This window comes from Sinohyriopsis cumingii, chromosome 9, assembly GCF_028554795.1.
Source record: "Sinohyriopsis cumingii isolate HCF-2022 chromosome 9, ASM2855479v2, whole genome shotgun sequence".
Taxonomy (NCBI): domain Eukaryota; kingdom Metazoa; phylum Mollusca; class Bivalvia; order Unionida; family Unionidae; genus Sinohyriopsis; species Sinohyriopsis cumingii.
Genome location: NC_142969.1, coordinates 41,036,220 through 41,056,887, shown reverse-complemented (window position 1 = coordinate 41,056,887; position 20,668 = coordinate 41,036,220). Strand labels below are relative to the sequence as shown.

Genomic DNA, 20,668 nt, shown 5'->3' with positions numbered 1-20,668 from the left:
AATTTAAAAATGTAAGGCTCTTCATCTTGTTTCCCTTTTTCTGCTCCATCCTTGTCTTCTCCTCCATCTTTTATCTTCTTCTCATTATATTGGTATTCCATGGCTTGAAAGACAATGACCTTCAAATAAAAGGGAAAAGAAGGAAAAAAAAAAAAAGAGAAGCTCGTTGACTTGTTAAATTGGAGTGTAACTGAAAAGTAAACAAGAATTAATAATAATTACTTCAACGATGTATGCTTAAACTTTCATATTTATACAATACAGTCTATATTTTTTTAAGCCAGTGCAAACTTTACCAAAAGGAAAGCATGGGGTCATCTGTTTATTGGATAAATAACTAAGAAAAATTTACACTTTTTATCATTCCATGAAATCATTTCTGTGGGACCTGCAGCATGATGCTGCAGTGGTAACTTGCTTACTTTGCTTCTGTGTAGTCTCAGGATTGTTTCCCCAGTTCCTGCAGCCACAGGGGCATGTAGTGCCTGTACGAAGTTTGTGGTGGACCTCTAAGACCGCAGAGAGCTGACTTGTGAGCTATAGAAAGTGCTTCCTATTAGTTATTATACCTTTTAAATCATGCCCACCATGGTATCATAAAATGTGATATGTCATAAACAGACATTTAATTATTACACATGCACACACACACACACACAATAAGGCATTGCTACCCAGAAATGAGTCTGCTGGAATGATTCTTATTATCAGTAATAACAATATTTAACTTTACATCATCTTTTGAAATCCTAAAGTAACCCATTAGTAATTTTTTCCATTGTTCTTTTTACAGTCATCAACCTGTCACCTCCCGTAAAGAAGCACAGTGATGAAGCAAGCAGCGATTCAGCCATGTCCATTGGGTCACCTGAACAGGTTAGTGGTTTAAATTATTGATTAAATTAATGGCATATCAGCACATTTAAAGCTATTTAATGCTAGGGCAGTAGGAATAAATTGTCTTGCCCACAGACAAGCCTGGACATCAGTGGAACCTTGTACCATAGATAATGATTCTGTCCTGCTGACAAACTAGTGACTGCAATTCTTAGTGGTTAAGTAAATGTTCATTCCTTATATGTAGTTTCATAGTCTTATAAGTACATGTGATGCCAATTCTGTGTAGATACTTTCTTATACTTAAAATTTTCCAATCTTTGTCTATGTTGCCATGGAAACAAAATAGTAGGATAAGTACTGTATAAACTGAGAGTGCATGTCATGGACCTGGAGTGATGTGTCATCTCCAGCTTTAAGATGGCTTTTTTGTGTTGTGGCATATGGGTTAAGAAATGTTGTAATACCTCAAAATAGATTCAGCTTCATGTCAGTTAGTCTTAGTTTTGGTGTTTGATAATTTAAGAGCCGGCCTGTTTGGGGGGAAAAAAACTTTTGAAACTATTAGCAAAATTCTTATCTTATTTCTTCCTTCAAAAAATCACTGGTCTTCTCTGAAAATTGTTGCTTTTGGGGCCATAGAGCAGGTGACAAAATAGAATTTTAGTCTAAATGAACTATTCTGTTTTACAGGACACCTTCAGTGAATCCACAGGGTCTCCATATGATGGCTTGGAGGGTGCAACTGGTGGTCATGACTATGACAGCTCACCTGGAAGCTCCAAGACCTCCAAATATGATCCTGATGATTACGGCTTCAGCCATTCATGTAGCTACAGCCATAGTGAAAATGGCCACTCAAACTACAGCTCCTCTTTTAATGATACTGGTTACGGAAGCCAAGGTAGTCCCACAGATACAAACCATATTCACCACAATCACTCTTATCCTCTCCAGCCAGGAGCAGATCCAAAAGATGTTAAGAAACAAATTGGTAACGACAAGCCAAAGCACAAGGGCCCACATTGCCGTGACCACAAAAGAGTGGTTGAGATGAAGATTCCATTCACCGTGGATCAGATTGTGAATTTGCCAGTGGAAGAATTCAATGACATCATGTCTCATCACAAATTCAATGAGCAACAGATACAACTAATAAGGGATATTCGAAGGCGGGGCAAAAATAAAGTAGCAGCACATAACTGTAGGAAACGAAAAATGGACATAATTTACACCCTGGGAGATGAAATGCAAAAATTGGAATCAGACCGAGACAGACTTGTACAGGAGAGATTTATGATTGATAAGGAAACACGAGAACTAAAGGAAAAGTTTGGTGCCCTCTACCAGGAAATTTTCCATTCCTTACGAGATGAGCATGGTCGCCCATATGATCCAGCTAGATTCTCGTTGCAGCAGTCCAGTGATGGTGATGTTTTCTTGGTACCCAGAAATTTTACTACAGCACCTGAAAATCATGATGATAAAAATAAGAAAAGGAAAAATGACAAAAAGTGACTCAGTAATGAGCAATTTTATTTTTGAGGTATTAGATATATAATTCATTATCCAGATATAATGAATGTTGCTCATTATATGAAAAGGAAATGTACCATAAATTATTGTCATAAATACATATGAAAATGATGCAGAAGATGATAATAATGAGAAATATCTTGAACTATGGGAGGCAGTAATATGGCTATATATATATATATATATATATATATATATATATATATATATATATATATATATGATATCACAGTGTATGAGGACCTCAAAAGTGATTCTTGAAAGGGTAGGAAAATTTCATTAATTCCAATCTCTAACAAATGGGAAAATGGGGTCATTATTTTTTTAAGTCATTTCACCTATCATAGTGATAACAAATTTTAACTGTCTGGAAATGGGAGTGAATTGAAATCAAAGAAGTAAAAAATAAATGTGGAAACTTTTATCAAAGAATTTTAATTAGTATCCAACTAGTTTGTAATTTGAGGCTAAATTTTAAACGTTTTTGTTTTTTTTTGTTTATATGCAGGACACCATTTATGTTGACTGGTTTCTTTCATATAAACATCTTAACATCGGCACATCAGTTACAATGCTTCTAAATATGACCCTTGCAAAATATTTTGTAAAAATGCATTGTACCAAATAATGGTTGTGAAAGTACATAATACACAGAGTTAAGATCTTTTGATATGTAAAATATAGAAAGCAGTTGCAATCAGATAATATAAATGTACAGTATGCACAAAGTGTATTGACCATATTTTACCATTTTTTCCACTGAAGTCTGTGTAGCTGCCATTCACACACACACACACACACACACAGAGCTCCACTTTATCCATGTGTTATTGTTGTAGACAGACCCATGTTACACTGTCCTGTTGGGTGCTGGATCTCTGATTTTACAAGTTGAGTTGCAGCCATTTGCGAATCCCTGAGGAAGAGAGTCAGCTACACACATTATTCCCTAAATGGACCCAGTAGAATCCCAAATATATGCCAGCACTTCATGAGTGTTGTACAGGAAGTGTCCAAAATACATCCAGCAATAATATGCATTGGCACAGGCATGACCAATAATACAGAAATCCACTTTGTGTATACTGTACCACACTAAAATGCATAATGATTTGTTTATTGTGTCCCTTGGAGAGAGATACAGCCATAGAATGTAGAAAGTTTGATTGTTTCTCTTGTACTGTATACAATGTACAGTTTGCATTCCTAATCTAAGTCTATCCTTTTACAGATTATTCCATTGTATTCTTTAAAAGAGTGTGTTTTTCATGACATGGTTTTGTCCCTACAACCTTGTTGATACAGAAATATCCTATGCATTTAAATTTTATCATTTATTGCATGTCATCTTTTTATACTACACAAAATACACTGCTTGCTTGTTACTGCATAATTTATACTCCATTAATAATATATTTAAAAAATTGACATATTAAGGTCATGGTGCAGCTGTTTAGTGTGGAAGAATGTAGTATCATATTCCCAATAGTTAATCTTAACTTAAAGGTAGTTTTAACTTGATATGCATCTACTTGCTTAGTTAGCATTTATCTTTTAATCTTTACTTTGTACAGTACTCTGGATACACCCATTCAATGCATAGATCCACAGTAAATAGGTGGGGACGAAATCAGATTAGTAATTCAAGGGTCGTAGGTTCAGTAGCTGCCCAGCCCAGCTCTGGTTGGCTCCCTTGGTGTTTCCTTGGGGGAAAAGACACTTAGCTCTCATTTCCTCTTCATGAAATATGCTGTAATTTGTTAAAAGTGCCATTAAACCCAATCACCCAACCATTGTAAAAGTTTTGACTTCGCCTTTTAATATACAACTAGACTAGGGTATACTGCTTGTATGTAAAGCTGTGTTGACTGACACTATGCCAAATATTTATGGAGTACGTAATGAAGGAAATGTCACAAAAATTATGCATGTAAAATGAATGATAAGCCAATTTAATTGCATGTGCTACTGTGTATGAATAACAGCATTTTTTATTTGAAAACGTGAAGAGTCTGTCATAGGAATTTACTAGAACTTTTCTTTGCAAGCTTATGTTTTAAAGTTTCATGTAAAGTATGGCTTTAATAGAGAGTAAAGAGAATAAAACACGTGTGTGAAGAAAAAGATTTTAATAACCATGTACCTTTGATAAATTTTGAGGCAGATGAAAAAAATCCTGATGCATTGCAAAATTTTTAGTTCCCTATTAGTTTATTCTGTTAGAAGAGGAGGGGGAGGACATTAAATAGGGCCTCTCTATCCATCCAGCTTAAGTTTCCACACAGTGACTCAGTTCATTATTATTTTATTTCAAACATATTTGGTATGCACCTAGATATTGATGAAAACTTTGAGTTTGCCAGCCCCATGTATCATCATTTAGGATAGTTATGGTCTCTAATCATCTGCATACATGCCAACCATTACGCTTTTGGCGTAATCATTACACTTTTTTTCACTAAATTATGCCTTACGCATAACTGTATTCAGATTACGCGTTTTCGGTTTATCCCCCTCCCCCAAAAAATTATAATTGGTTTTCTCCTTTTTATTAACATCCCATTAATCACACAGACCGTATTGTAGAAAAGAAGGCTTCTATGTAACTACGATGTAAGAGTACACTTGTCCGAAGTCTTGCATGCACTTTCCTAACAGTATTATGTTCTATTTATAGCAGTTACCCTATTTCCAAAAAAACATGCTCGTTTCTACTTTTGACCTCGGTTTCTGTTTATAGCAGCTCTCCGAATAAGTTAGGAGAAAACAGAATGGTTTTCTAACTTTTTATCTTTGCTCGCAGATTCTTTGTTCTAATTCATATCTGGTACAGAACCAGTCTGTAGGTATTTGGCACTAGAAGTCAAGTCAGATTTATTCTAGTCGATGCATGTGCTAGAGCAAAATTATTTTTCAAATAATTTCACAGATGGATTAAGAAAAGATGAAAAACCGATTCAGAGATGAATACATGAATTACACAATACAGCGTTCCATTCAGGGCAGCTTCACGCCCCTTGCAGGCTACATGGAAAGGATTTTAATATTGGTCATGATGGTAAAACAAAGACACTTGAATTAGCTCATTTTACTAACTGCAGTACTATGCTAACTTGTTTTTTACAGCAGAACTTAATTGTGGACACGAATTTTATAATTGCAGAGGCATTATCTACTGAGTTCTTAATAGAACACGGACTACCTCTAGAGGTAGAAGACTACATTGGTCCTTTGTTCAAATGAACGTTTCCTGATTCCAAAATTGCAGAAAATATGCATGTGCAAGAACAAAATCATCAAATATTGTTAGGTGTTTAGCAGAAGATACTTATTAAAATTGCAGAAGCCATGAAAATTGGGCCGTTCATTATTGCAACAGACAGGAGTAGTGATTATGACAAAAAGTTGTACCCAGTCTGTGTAAGAGACTTTGACAATGGAAAGGGCAAAGTCAGAGTGATCTTCTTTTATTACCAGAATTAACAGTAGATTCCACTGGAGAAAACATTTTTTTTATTTGCTTGATGATGCTTTGAATAAACATAAGTTGGCAGAACTGTATGGGGTTTTCAGCTGATACTGCATCAGTGATGACTGGAATTCATAAAGGAGTTGAATTCTGTATTTTGAAAAATATCTCCATCATTGTACATATCAGGTTGTCTCTGTCGTATGATGCATCATGTTGCAGGAAAAGCTGCTGATAAATTAGAAGAAGAACTCTTGAAGTATCAAGTTGTCACTCCACTCTACCTGACAATGTACTTCATATGGATAGAGTTGATTTTTTCATCTTATTTCCCAGCTAAAAGACTCAGTAACTGTAAGATACAAATTTCCTCTTCTTTGTCAGGTTATGAAAGGAATATTGGTTCTTTACCATTCTAAGGCTGACTGAGAGAGATTGTTCAGTATTGTTAACAAAAATAAAACTAAATTCAGATCCAGGTTCTGTAACCCAGCACTTAGTTATCTACTGGTGTGCAAAACATTCATAGTTTCAACTGGTACAAAGTGTTTTGAAATGCAGTATGAGAGTATGTTGCTTTTTAAAGCACAAAGCGCGATATACAAAAACTTGAAGCAGTAATTGATGTTAAAAGTCCAGAGGGATAAATAAATCATTTTGTACATATGATCATTGAATTTTTATCATGTTATATGTGGATTACTCTTTTCTGCTCAGATTACTCTTTTTGTCCCCTTAGATTACACTTTTTCCTCGCCAGCGGTTGGCATGTATGCATCAGACCCACCCACTCTTGTATCGACAATAAATCCCTTAACTTCTATTATACTATAACAATATATTTTGACATTGATGTTACCATGGCTGAGGTTAGTTAACAACGTTCTATATCATTTAGTGGAGCTTCAGCCCTTGATTGTCAGACCCATCCACCTTTTTTTCAGCTATAAAACTCTTTTGTTTTTTCCATTTCAAAACAATTATATAGACAGATTGATTTTAATGAGACAATGAAAAGTGGAAGACATCCATTCCTGGAACTGGCTTGGTTTTAATTTCATCTCTCCACACTTTAAATTCATTTCTTATTGCAATCTGCTGGCTTAGGGGTGTTAAATAAACCAGTGCACTCTCCTGCATGCATAAAAGGTAACTAATGGAGGCAGGACATGGGTTTGAATCCTACTGTTAAATCAGACAGGTCAGTTGCTGTGGTGTGTCCTTGGGAAAGGCACCTTACTCCAGTTGTCTTGTTACTAAATATGCTTCTTGGGTTGATATGCCATAAAATAACCAAACCAATTAGCTTTATATTCTAAAGGTGCCAGTTTTCTTAGATTTTGGAAAATAGCAAGGATAAAATTTATTGAATGTACTTTTCCTGTAAGAGCATTCTGTAATGTTTCAGAAATTAAGAAAAACAAATAGGTTTCGTTATTACTTATATTTATAGAAAATATGTTGACACTAACATTGTTGATTAATTCCTTTTTGTTATGAACAAGAACAGAATAAACCATTGAAAAAGTGTTGTAACTCTGCATATGCTGCCTTTGTTAAGATTTGACTCTGTGATTTTCGCAATGCAGATTTTTTATGTTTGGGTCTCTTCCTTCGTTTCCTTTACTGTGAATTATACTGTGATAGTTACTCTTTTGTGTGTATATCAATTTATTTGCATAGCATATTGAACTATGCATGTGTTCTACTGGGTTTTAAAATTGTCATTTGGAATTTTTAGATTATGTAAACTGTCTCTAACATTGGAACAACAACAGTATCATATATATACTTGCATATAAGATGAGTTTAACTGCAAGCTGCACAGTTCTAGATGTGCCGTTGCATAATGTGTCAGCAGATGTGGGTCAGTGCAGTTTGTTAGGAGTAGCCAGTGGAACAAGTAACATAGACCCTGATCTACAGGCACATTATGCTATGGCAGATCAGAATGTTTGTTGTTAACCATTTGACTCGTCTTATAACCGAGTAGAGACGGTATTGCCTTCACATATCTCTGTAATGTACCTTCATTTTAAATGGGAGATGTGGTGACTGATTGGTTAATATGCTGGACTTGAGACCAGAATGGTGCAAGTTCGAAACTTGCTGAAACCATGTTTGGGTCCATTTGTTTCAGCATGGTAACATTTCACATGATAATCTATTACTAAGCATGTTTTTTTAATGAATAAGTTCAAGGAAAAGTGCTATGTCTTTTTCTAAGAAACTTGAATGATTTCTAAGAATCAGTATTGAAATAATTGGACCATATTAACTGCTTAACTAAGTAACTAATTAATTAGCACTGAAGTGAACAGATGATTGTACTTTTCTGAGGTTATTGCTTCCACTGTTAGAGGCCAATTTTTTTAAGGTTTATAATTTATTTTACCCAAAGCAAGGACTTGGTAGGACTCGGTTGCCCAAACATAAGAGTTAATAATTGAAGAATTAAGTTAAGAAAGCGACCAAAACAATTACATTAAAATAAACATTTTTTAAGTCAGAAGACATGATAAAGAATCAAAATGCGAACATTGGATATAATTTATTGGTACATTTTTCAGCTTGTATACAACAGTTTATGGTAATGTCAAATCATATCAGATTTCTCTCCTATAGTTTGGTCCCATATTTCTGTGATGTTATGGCCTTTATGCATCAGACAGATTTGTAAGTATAATGTGCTAATTTAAAAAAAAAAACCAAAATTTCTCTGCCTTTCAACAACTGTGATTATTGCTGCTGACCTTAATTCACATGTTGATCAGACTACAGGGTATTTTGTGTGTGTGTGTATTTTCATTTGCTGAAAAACCCAGTCTCCAAGATTTCATATACCACTTGCATACCTTTTTACAAAATGTACAGACATGTTTTTTAGAGATGAACTTAACAGTCCTGATTTGACTGGTAAACGGAGTAGGAGCTTTTATTCCAACCTGGTCATGGAAAAAAGAAATGTTTTGTTCCTTGCTGGTTTTATTGCTCAAATTTCACATACAAAATAGGATGTGGTTTCTGTTGAAGTTAACTGTCTAAATCCTGGCTGAAATAACTTCCCTATTTATTTTAATATTTTGTTTTACTGATAATGTTCCCTTTCCTTGACAGGCTTAAAATTATGAGATAAAAGTATTAGTTATTAAAGTACATTCCTTTGATTCGGCGTTCCCGTCACTCTCAAGTACTTTTTGTGACTATTTTTTAATGAATTTGCCTGTAGTCTTCTTGATTGTGCCTAGAGAGAAAGCATATCAGCAAGCTATGTTTTGACTTCGATTTTAACCTAGGCCAGTGACATAGAATCAAATTTTATTGATCACTTGAGCAGTAACCTGCAGTTTGTGCTGTCTTTCTTCCATTTGTCTGTCACCCAACTCGGGTACTTGGATGGTGACGTACAGTCTACGGCCCATAGGGGAGGTCAGGAATGTTCTCAAGATTGTTGGAGCCAGGAGTCCCATCAGTAGACCTAATACTTTTTCTATAGGTCTTTGTAGGAGTTGGAAAATCCCATCAAAAGTCATAATGCTATTTGTATAGCACTTTTAAAACAACTGGGCGCATCAACCTCATTTTCATACATTTTCAGAGAGAATATGGATTTAAAAGAAAAATGATTCAAGACGGGGGGGGGTATTTCATCTAAGTGGATGGTCAGTGTGGTCAATGATACAGCTTATTTCATTCTGCAAAAATGTTTACCCAAGATTTGGAAAAGACTCCAGTGCCAGAAATGTACTGAATATATCTGTCAAATGCTGTATTAAAAGAAGGGAGCACCTCTTGCTTGGTTGATACCCCTCCTCTTCCTCCTTAGTTGCTTCGGGACATGCGGCACGAAAGGGGTTATTTGCCAATTCATTTTGTAACAGAACACGGGTTTTATACCTCGACATAGATGAGGTCAGCCTGTATAGAATTTCATGCAACATTATGTGCAGTCATGTATGACAAGATTGTATTCCATAAATTGAAGAACAAAAGTGTCACAGTGACGTTTTGTCTGATTGGTATGAGTTGTAAAGCAGTGTGTTGTATCTTAGTCATAAACGACAATGGGCAGGTGATTGTGACCTTCCTGAATATGTTGTTACCTGAAGAGAAAACGCGGTTTTTGTATGCTACAGTTGCTGTATATTTATATGCAGCAGCAATTTGTTGGCATTATTGATCCAAATCTGAGACCATTGAATCTCCCCGTCAAGAAGGTGAAATGTAGGTGAGAATATTGTAAATACATTAAAAGGCATAAAGCAAGACAGGACAAATAATGGGTGTTGGCCACTGTCATACGATCTGCTTAAGTTTATTTCCATAATGTTTGATTTACACAGTGCCGTAGGTAAACGGACTTGGTACGCCATATTTAAGATCATCTTCGCTCGTTGGTTACTGTTCAGTTGAGTCCACTTACAGCTCAGCTTGGAAATGGGGTTAGATATGGATAAATATGGACAGTGTTTTTTTTTTTTTTTTGTTAAATGGAATTGCAGGTGAATGTTTTTGTTTTTCCACCTGCTGGCCCTTGTATGTTTGGTACATGAGTTAAAATTCACTTTTGTATAAAAATGACATAACTATGGAATTGTGTTTGTAGCTCTTGTTGTTTATTATCTAATAAATATTTTGCTAAACAAGTGTCTGACTTCAGTTTATTCATTCGGACTTGAAAACTGAGAAACCATTTTAGGTATAGAAATAAAGCATTTTTTTATTTTTTTTTATTATTTTTTTTAAATCACAAGGAAATAGACCAGAAGCCTACGACATAGTCCCGCGCCTTAACCCTCCCTCCCGCAAAAAAAGAAATATTATTGTCCCAGCCCTCACGATATCGCACCATTAATTCAGTGTCAATTTACGTAATACACCAATATTTTTACATGCTCTCTCTCTCTCTCTCTCTCTCTCTCTCTCTCTCTCTCTCTCAAACACACGCGCGCATTTAAAAGAACATTCAGTGTATGCACCAGGAAATTGTAAGCCCAAGTGAAGCTGGTGCCTTGACGACGACTTCTGTAATAAAAGTACAACATTACAGATAAGAAATGATAGCAAAGTATAAGGTAAATGGCACGCGTAGCATGTGCATCATTTCGCCTATGAGGATACGACATTCACTTCATGATGAGCAAAAAATACATGTGGCTGGACAGTATAGTCTTATCTACACCTGAGTAGTGTTGGGAGAAATCTTGGCATTTTAAAAAGAACAAAATTAACATAGTCTTTAGATGATGATTGTACACTAACTGAAACTAACCGACATCAGATCTTTGCGACTTGAAGGTCATATGGAATAATCTGTCATTCAGATCTTGGTTTACACAGTTCTCACCGAACTGAGTAAACGTGTTGATGCATTACATACACTGACGACTCGACATAATGGGAAATGCAGTTCTACCCCAAAGTACCTAATATAATTCACATGTTTTCTTTCACCCAGTACTATTTTTGAAGCTAGACTGCGATGGTTCCAACTGTAATATGCATTAATGAATGAAACATTAGAGAAAATTCACACATAGTTAGAACATATAAGCTTCGTACATCGTCTATCTGTTTATTACCTGCAGCCACAAATGTTATACGAGAACCAAGGAAACCAAGTGGGTGCTAAGACTATTAACAAGTATTTTTTGTACTGTGAAGCGCAGCCCCCCCCCCCCACCAATTACGTGAGCAGTATCAATAATTGTATCGGCTCTAAGAAATGTTAGCGCACTTGCTGTGAGGTCTAGAGATTTCACCTTTGAAACTAGTTTTAAACTTCACCTAGGCAGTTTTTAGTAGTTTTTCTTCAATACCTAGTTGAAAATCATGTTTATTCGTCCACAGAAAGAAGATGAAAGTGATTTGTGATTTGGATTTTAACGTAGCTTTTAACAATTTTTCAGTCATATCGCTACGATGTCTGCAATGTTGCAGATTTTTTTTTAGTGATGTCTAGCACTGGGGCATCTTGCCGCAGACGTGTAGCATGATGTCCCACCCAGTCACATTATCCTGACACCAGACCGACCAGTCCTAACACTAACCTCTTAATGCTGAACGCCAAGCGAGGCAGCTGTTAGTACCATTTATGTAAGTCTTTGGTATGACTCGGCCGGGGATCGAACCCACGACCTCCCGCATCCGAGGCGGACGCTTTAACCACTTGGCCACTGGAGATGAAAGTGATGATGAAAAGTAACACAATACTGTTATCACCTTCGCTTGAACGTCTTTCCCTCTGTTCCTCCAAATCTTTCAATTTTTCAGCTTTATATGATCGTTATTCTTCTTTAGTCGAGTTAAGTTTGTGTTTATAGGCATATCCAGGACGGCCAGATTTAGGGATTTTTCTTCATTTATAGAATTTTTTTATCAGACTTGCCGAACTGCAGACGGATAATTCAGAGGTGATTTTTTTCTAAAGTAAAGATCATAACCGCACTGCTAGACTTGCCGTTTCATTTGAATTATTGTATATGCTGCTTTTCTTCCCAGATAATTCAAAAGTAATCAAGACTAGATTCAAATTATGGAGGAAACGGATGTAAAATGGATTTTATTCTTTGATTATTTCCTTTAAGTGCAGATTGTCTATTTTTTACCAGCTGATAAAAGCAACGATATTTTTGGAACATGTATGTGATCACTGTATACCCCCGCGCTTTTTTCAATTATATTGTCTTCCCCCACCCCAAGTGTTGATAAATTCCAAAGAGCTCCGTCCCCAGATAACATTAAAATTATCAAACCTTTATGTACATAACACACTAATCTAATCTTATCCCATGCCTAGTCTCATAACAGACCAAACCAATCTTACCCCATGATACCTATTCCCAGTCTTACATTGCGCAAGAGGAGCTTTGCGCAGGTAGGCATACATTTCCGCTTTTTTTTTCTTCTCAAAGCGAGGTATAAATTCCCTTTATGATTGATATGGATTTTTTTTCTCCAAAAAGAAATATCTCCTCCAAACCACGCTTTCTTGTAAAAAAAAAGTTGATAGCAGATTTTATTAGTTTCAAGCTATGAACATGAGGTCTATTCATGGTTATGATGATGGCACAAAAAGGTTTTGGTGCACCAAGATCTCTAGCGCCAGGGGCAATTGCCCGTCCGTCCCCGTTAGTATGCTACTGCTAATACGATACTATTAAACAACAGCTGTATTACAAAATTCGCTTCGAATATAGAACCAGGATGCATGCTAAGACCATGGCAATGTTGTTATAGCTCGGTCAGCTCGACATCGTGGATGATACATGCGACTGTAGCTGTAAACTTACCGAATTCGTTTCTTGCACGAGTAATTTCAACACCATCTGAATCAAAATACAGAGCAACACTACTCTTTCGATATGGAGTGGTGTGTGTACATGCAATCAAACATGTTGACTCTGGATTATGGAAGAGTAAATTTCAAATACATGACTAAGCAGTTATTGGAGCTGTCGCGTGCCGCATGTAAACAAACGAATCAGGTCCGACCCTAGGGCACGGCGAACGAGGCAACCGCCATGAACCCCGCACGTTCAGGCAATGCATTTTTTGTTATTGGGGCCCCGCGCTCATCGTATGCTGCCTTGGGCTCCGCACATCCTAGGGCCGGGCCTGGGTCTAATCATTAGATAAGTTGTACCACAAACACATACAGTGAGTACATATTTTAATTACTATAAAGAAACCTAGAGAGTGCAGATTATGTTTGCATAAGGTAAATTTATTTACAATTCAAGACGCTGATGTGAATCTTTAATGAGCGAGAAACAGGAATATCACTCACGATGCTTAGCTGAACGAACTATAAATCTTCAACTACATTCTGCTGATGTAGATGCATTTGATCCAGTTTTAGTTCCAGTGCTGAAACTCGTCTTTCCACAGATCCAATTCTACGAGTAGTTGTAAGTTGGATACCTCAGCCTCAGCTATTGAGGCTGAGTCTAGTTCTGATACTGTTATTAATGACAGCTATTGAGGCTGAGTCTAGTTCTGATACTGTTATTATTGACAGCTATTGAGGCTGAGTCTAGTTCTGATACTGTTATTATTGACAGCTATTGAGGATGAGTCTAGTTCTCATACTGTTATTATTGACAGCTATTGAGGCTGAGTCTAGTTATGATACTGTTATTATTGGCAGCTATTGAGGCTGAGTCTAGTTCCGATACTGTTATTATTGACAGCTATTGAGGCTGAGTCTAGTTCCGATACTGTTATTATTGACAGCTATTGAGGCTGAGTCTAGTTCCGATACTGTTATTATTGACAGCTATTGAGGCTGAGTCTAGTTCTGATACTGTTATTATTGACAAGTCAATGGTGAGGATCCTGATTCCTATTCAGACTGTAATTCAAACTGGTCCGTCGGCACGGCAGAGGTGTCACGATCGTACGGTCATCGACTATCATATATAATCCTTATGTACTATGATAAAGTCGAACGTAGAGCGATAATGCAGAAACAGAACGTACGATTAATCCGAGTGGGTAGTATAGGGACGTAGCAACCATATAGCAGGACTAGGCAAAACTTATGGGCCCACGAATTATTTTTGGACGATATCGATCAGGAAAGCTTTTCAATGGGGCCCAGACAATCCAGCTAAGCCACCGCGCTAATAAAATCACACCCGCCAAACCGGCAAGGACCGGCCGGATTAGGTAACAATGCAGACTTTGAAATTGTCGTTGAAATTTGGACCTAAAAAAATAGACACGTGCAAGTAAGAGAGATCTTGAGATCTGAATTCTTGAGGAGCAAAGTAAACGTACATTATCTATCTATCTATCTATCTATCTACTTTAGTGCATTATTGATGAATTGGTTTTGAATTCTGAAAGACATAATCTGGTTGTTTTGAATTTCTGAACAATTATTTGCACAGTGTTTAAGTGGACAGAAGTAACAGCATTCACGAATAGATGGCAATGGTATGAATTTTCTGAAATGTTAATATTTGCTTTACCCTAATCTCTTTTCAGTTTAACAAACGAATGCATATAATGACCTCTCTCTCTCTCTCATATATATATATATATATATATATATATATATATATATATATATATATATATATATATATATATATATATATATATACATACATTGATGTATCTATATTCTAGAGAAGTCTATCAATATTGTTCTGTAAAAATCAGTATCACTACATATTCGCTTTTAAGAAAAGGCTAGGCTATTGTGACCTAATTTGTATGCGTAATGTCGCACAATTGCATTTTTAGGATGGTCTGTAGACTTTCACAAGGTTTTTAGAATTTTGGTGGGGGGGGGGGACATGAGGGTGCGGGTACAAATGGTTTTCATAGCGTCAACATATCTCCAGACTTTTTGGTCTTTTCTGTCGTAGAATTGCAACATGATCATTATAGCACATATTAAATAAGCATACTTTTTTATAGACGAACGTGTCATGCCTTGGACGCATACAAATTCATGGGTCATGCCCTGGACGCATATATGTCCATGGGTCATGCCTTGGACGCATACAAATTCATGGGTCATGCCTTGGACGCATATATGTCCATGGGTCATGCCTTGAATGCATACAAGTCCATGTGTCATGCCTTGGACGCATACAAGTCCCTGAGTCATGCCTTGGACATGTACAAGTCCAAGGGTCATGCCTTGGATGCATACAGGTCCATGGGTCATGCCTTGGACGCATACAGATCCATGGGTCTTGCCTTGGACTCTTACAAGTTAATGGGTTATGCTTTGGACACATACATGTCCATGGGTCATGCCTTGGACGCATACACATTCATGGGTCATGCCTTGGACGCATACAAGTCCATGCGTCATGCCTTGGACGCGTACAGGTCGGAGGGGGGGGGGGGACATGAGGGTGCGGGTACAAATGGTTTTCATAGCGTCAACATATCTCCAGACTTTTTGGTCTTTTCTGTCGTAGAATTGCAACATGATCATTATAGCACATATTAAATAAGCATACTTTTTTATAGACGAATGTGTCATGCCTTGGACGCATACAAATTCATGGGTCATGCCTTGGACGCATATATGTCCATGGGTCATGCCTTGGACGCATATATGTCCATGGGTCATGCCTTGGACGCACATATGTCCATGGGTCATGCCTTGAATGCATACAAGTCCATGTGTCATGCCTTGGACGCATACAAGTCCCTGAGTCATGCCTTGGACATGTACAAGTCCAAGGGTCATGCCTTGGATGCATACAGGTCCATGGGTCATGCCTTGGACGCATACAGGTCCATGGGTCTTGCCTTGGACTCATGCAAGTTAATGGGTTATGCTTTGGACACATACATGTCCATGGGTCATGCCTTGGACGCATACACATTCATGGGTCATGCCTTGGACGCATACAAGTCCATGCGTCATGCCTTGGACGCGTACAGGTCCATGGGTCATGCCTTGGACGCATACAGGTACATGGGTCATGCCTTGGAGGTTTACAGGTGTATGGGTCATGTCTTTGAGGTATACAGGTACATGGGTCATGCCTTGGAGGTTTACAGGTGTATGGGTCATGTCTTTGAGGTATACAGGTACATGGGTCATGCCTTGGAGGTATACAGGTGTATGGGTCATGTCTTTGAGGTATACAAGTACATGGGTCATGCCTTGGATGCGTACAGGTCCATGGGCCATGCCTTGGACTCATATAGGTCCATGGGCCATGCCTTGGAGGTATACAGGTGTATGGGTCATGTCTTTGAGGTATACAGGTACATGGGTCATGCCTTGGAGGTATACAGGTGTATGGGTCATGTCTTTGAGGTATACAGGTACATGGGTCATGCCTTGGAGGTTTACAGGTGTATGTGTCATGTCTTTGAGGTATACAGGTACACGGGTCATACCTTGAAGGTATACAGATGCGACGACTAGGTCATAACTTAGAAACTGGTAAGATCCCCACCCTATAACAATAAATACATGTATTGGCATGAAAAGAAAAATTGACAATATTATGTAGTTCCTCGAACGTTTCCTAAGGAATCAGACCACTAATTAATTTTCCGTTCACACTTATTTTAACCTTTGAGAAAATACAAATATTTAGTGCACTTGCTGACCCAAAACTCAATGCGGGTTCTGCTTGAGCGGAGCTAACACAAGCCTTCTAAACAATCAGAATGGGGTGCGCCGCTGAATTTTATTCTGTTGTTGAGATACATGACTCTACCGCAGGATACCGGTAAACGCTAATCACCGTGTATGTAAAAGGTAGTTTTGACTTGCCTAAGAAAAAAAAAATCGATTCATGTAAGTGCACAGTCAAAATCTATGTTGGAACTGAATGCATTGATAAATGTCTCTGAAAATTAAAAATTAAAACTTAAACTTTGGCATTACAGTCAATGGCCTGAGCTCGAAGTATTACATATAATCTCTACCGTGTGCACAGACACGCCCGCGCGCTTCAAGACTGGTGCCCTGGTCAATTAATAATTTTAGTTGTCTGAGATTTTGCCGAACCCTTCGGACTTTGGCTTAGAAAGACACATTTAGGTGGTGGGAATACCAGGTGAGTGCGGGATTGCGCGTGAAACATGTTCAATGCAAGCAAATTATATGCCAGTTTTATATATTGACATTCAGCCATTGGACCAAATTGACCCAAATACTATGTGTAAGTAGATTACGTTCACCAAGTGTTAAAAAAAATGCAAACAAAACGAGGGGAGGGGACTACACGCTACAAAGACACACACAATTAATGAAGGGAATTTGTCACAAACTCTAACAGTGTCACAGAAGAAGATTAGAAACAGAGTCGATGATTTTGGTTTCATCGATATTTTGATTTTTCTTTACATATATATCTGCGACTTAACTAATTAAATTCACACTAAATTAACTAACTAAATTTACATAATAGTATGTAGAATTCACAATACATGGATGTATAATACCATTTTCTTTATAGTGATAAACGTCATCAAATATTTACGTAAAGGAAAATATAATTGATTAGAAAATTTATTTTCATATCACAACCCCTTCCTTTACAGAGCGTACAGTAATCGATCATTACGATACTAAAATAGCTTATAAATGTGGTTTTAAATTCCTAGACGATTACTAATTATTTTATATTTTAATATATAATAAAGCACTACTAACTACATGTACTAGTGTGCTGTACTATAACGTGCGATACAATCGGCATTTTATTATTATTTTTTCTCCTACATGGAGTTTAGTGTAATTTTATACTTTGCAGGTTTCAAATAATTTCAAAGTCTGTATTTCAGTTTGCCTAAGCTCCTGTTTTATACATATAAACGCACATATATTTATGTACGTACGTATGCGGGGCCCCGAGTGGCCGAGCGGTCTAAAGCGCTCACCTCTGTCTGCGTGGGTTCAAGTCTCGGATTCAGCCAATGTGGGTATGCGAGAAAGCTTGCCAGTAGCTTTTCGTGGGTCGGCGGTTCTTTTTGAGGTTTTCCGGCGTTCTTCCTCCACCATTAAATATAATAACGGATGGATATGCATGCAGACTGTAATGGCTAGGTTAATCTCATTTATTTCAGCATGTATGTCTCTTATTCTCCAGTGCCTAAATTGAACTATTCATTATTTCAAATGACGCAAAAAGGATTTTAAAATCAACTGAACAACAACTATGTTGTTATTTGGTTGCGAGTTCCTTTTCCTCGTAGCCCCTGTCGTGAGTAATAATTTAACTTGGATAAAATGGGAGCGGTTCAAATAAAGCACGTAAAGGTCACGTGTTCATCACTTTGTGAATACTTTCTTTTCGCGTATTATGCGAACTTAATATGAACGTGCACGTATCCCGACAGGAAATGCTCGTATTTAATAAGTATTGTTTTGGGGGTTTTTTTTGTCAGACAGACAGACAGAGATAGGTCATATTTAGTCGTAGATAAATCCATTATGTTGATATGACTAAGTAGCTATAGAGAGATGTTTTTACGTACTCTTTCACGTTACTTTCTTGGAAAAGAAGATATTGGTGGTAAGAGAGATCTTACAATAATTTGTATTTTTGCTTTGTTTGTTTCCTTCTTTTCGCTTCGTTGTTTGTTTTAGGGTATACATGACGGCCAGTATAGTTGGTGAAGGAAGATCCATGGATGAACCACCGATTAACGGGAAGTTAATGGCTAATGTTATGACACAGCCTTATTAGAAAATACCATTGTATAAATCTCATTTATAACACGGGTCTCTTGTATGACTCTCATCTGCAGAATATAAGGATGGTTCGCGGGTTCGAACCCCGGCCAAGTCATATTAAAACTTATAATGGTACTGGCAGCTGCCTCGCTTGGCGCTCAGCATTGTTGTTGTTGTGGGTTTTAACGCCGTTGTTCAGCACACGATAGGCTATACATGGCGGCCAGTATTAATGGTAGAGGAAGAACCCGGGAAAACCCTGGAAAGAACCACCGACCCACGAGAAGCTACTGGCAAGCTTTCTCACATACCCACACTGGCTGAATCTGAGACTCGAACCGGCGCAGACAGAATGAGATGGCATTGATCCGTGACGGAGAGCGCTTTAGTCCACTCGGCCACTCGGGGCCCCTCGCTCAGCATTAAGATGATAGTGTTAAGACTTGTCGGCCTGGTGTCAGGATATAGTGATCGGGTGGAACACAATGCTACATGTCTGCGGCATGATGCCCAGTGTTAGACATCATTATAAACTGCCACACTGCAGACATCGTAGCGATATGACCGAAAGACTGTTAAAGCTACGTTAAAAATCCAAATCAAACACACACACACACACACACACACACACACACACACACACACACAGGGAATAGTGTAACGTAATTGTTTTTCTCAAAATAGCCAAGTTTTGCTGTGCCGACAAATGTCTTTAAAATGTCATAGATATTAAAACATATAATTCAGACGCTTCATCAATGTGCAACCCATTCCAACACAACTTTTATTTTAGCACTGTTTTATTGGATTTTTAACGCTGTACATTGTAAGGCTGAGTTGTAGATTTCCTAAAAATTGCTAAGTAAATCCTTTCTCTATTTATCTCTATCATTTATTTCGTTTAATCTCCTTCTTTTTTTTCTTTCTTCTTCTTCTTCTCATTCTGTTTTTCTTTCGTTCTTTCTTTCTGTACTGAAGAATTGCACCGAATAGGAAGTTTTGTGTTGTCTGGTTTTGCACACGCTACAGATCCATTAATGCGCAGTAATTTTGTCTACCTATGTTGCCCAGTTGCGTGACATGAAAATGAGGAATTGACGTAGTGACTGAATAGTCTTTTTGCATTAGCATCATTTTCATCCAAATTAATTTAAGCCTCTAACAGATATTCTGAAAATTGACTTTCAAATATGGGAACCACCGTAGGTCGGTTGGTAGAGAGTCGGACTACTAATACAATAGTTATGAGTTTGATACCAGCTCTATCCACCCCTGGTCGGCTGCCTCGGTGTACCCTTGGCAGAGACACTTATTTCCCATGTCATGGGCATGATATAGCCAATAAAGTGTTGGAAGTTCAGTTAAAATCAACACAACCATACAAATATTCATTTTGAATGTTAAAACTTGTTCTTTTCGTTGTTGTTGAGTATTTGTAGTTGCTTTCCATATGCAAGTTCGAAGATCAATGTCAATGGTAGAAAATGTAAATTTTTATACAACTGATTTCCTGCATGTGATTTTATGACGTCATCTCTATCCAAACATCAAAATCATGTCATAGGTGCTGATTGAATGCAGTTGTTTCCTTCTTATGAAACATTTTGGGTTGAAAATGTTCGTAAATAATTTTTTTTAAAATTTACAATTAATCATTT

The 20,668-nt window shown here is 37.3% G+C and overlaps 1 protein-coding gene across 2 annotated transcripts in view; it reads left to right on the top strand.

Moving 5' to 3' along the window:
- The window catches only part of LOC149791614 (endoplasmic reticulum membrane sensor NFE2L1-like), a 49,650-nt gene extending 39,161 nt beyond the window's left edge, over positions 1-10,489 (top strand). For both annotated transcript variants that reach the window (XM_089970172.1, XM_089970171.1), the window contains exons 8-9: positions 794-876; positions 1,531-10,489. In XM_089970172.1, coding sequence (XP_089826298.1) covers positions 794-876; positions 1,531-2,355 — 908 coding nt within the window. In that variant the 3' untranslated portion in view covers positions 2,356-10,489. The remainder of the gene's footprint in view (positions 1-793; positions 877-1,530) is intronic.
- The last annotated feature ends 10,179 nt before the right edge of the window (positions 10,490-20,668 follow it).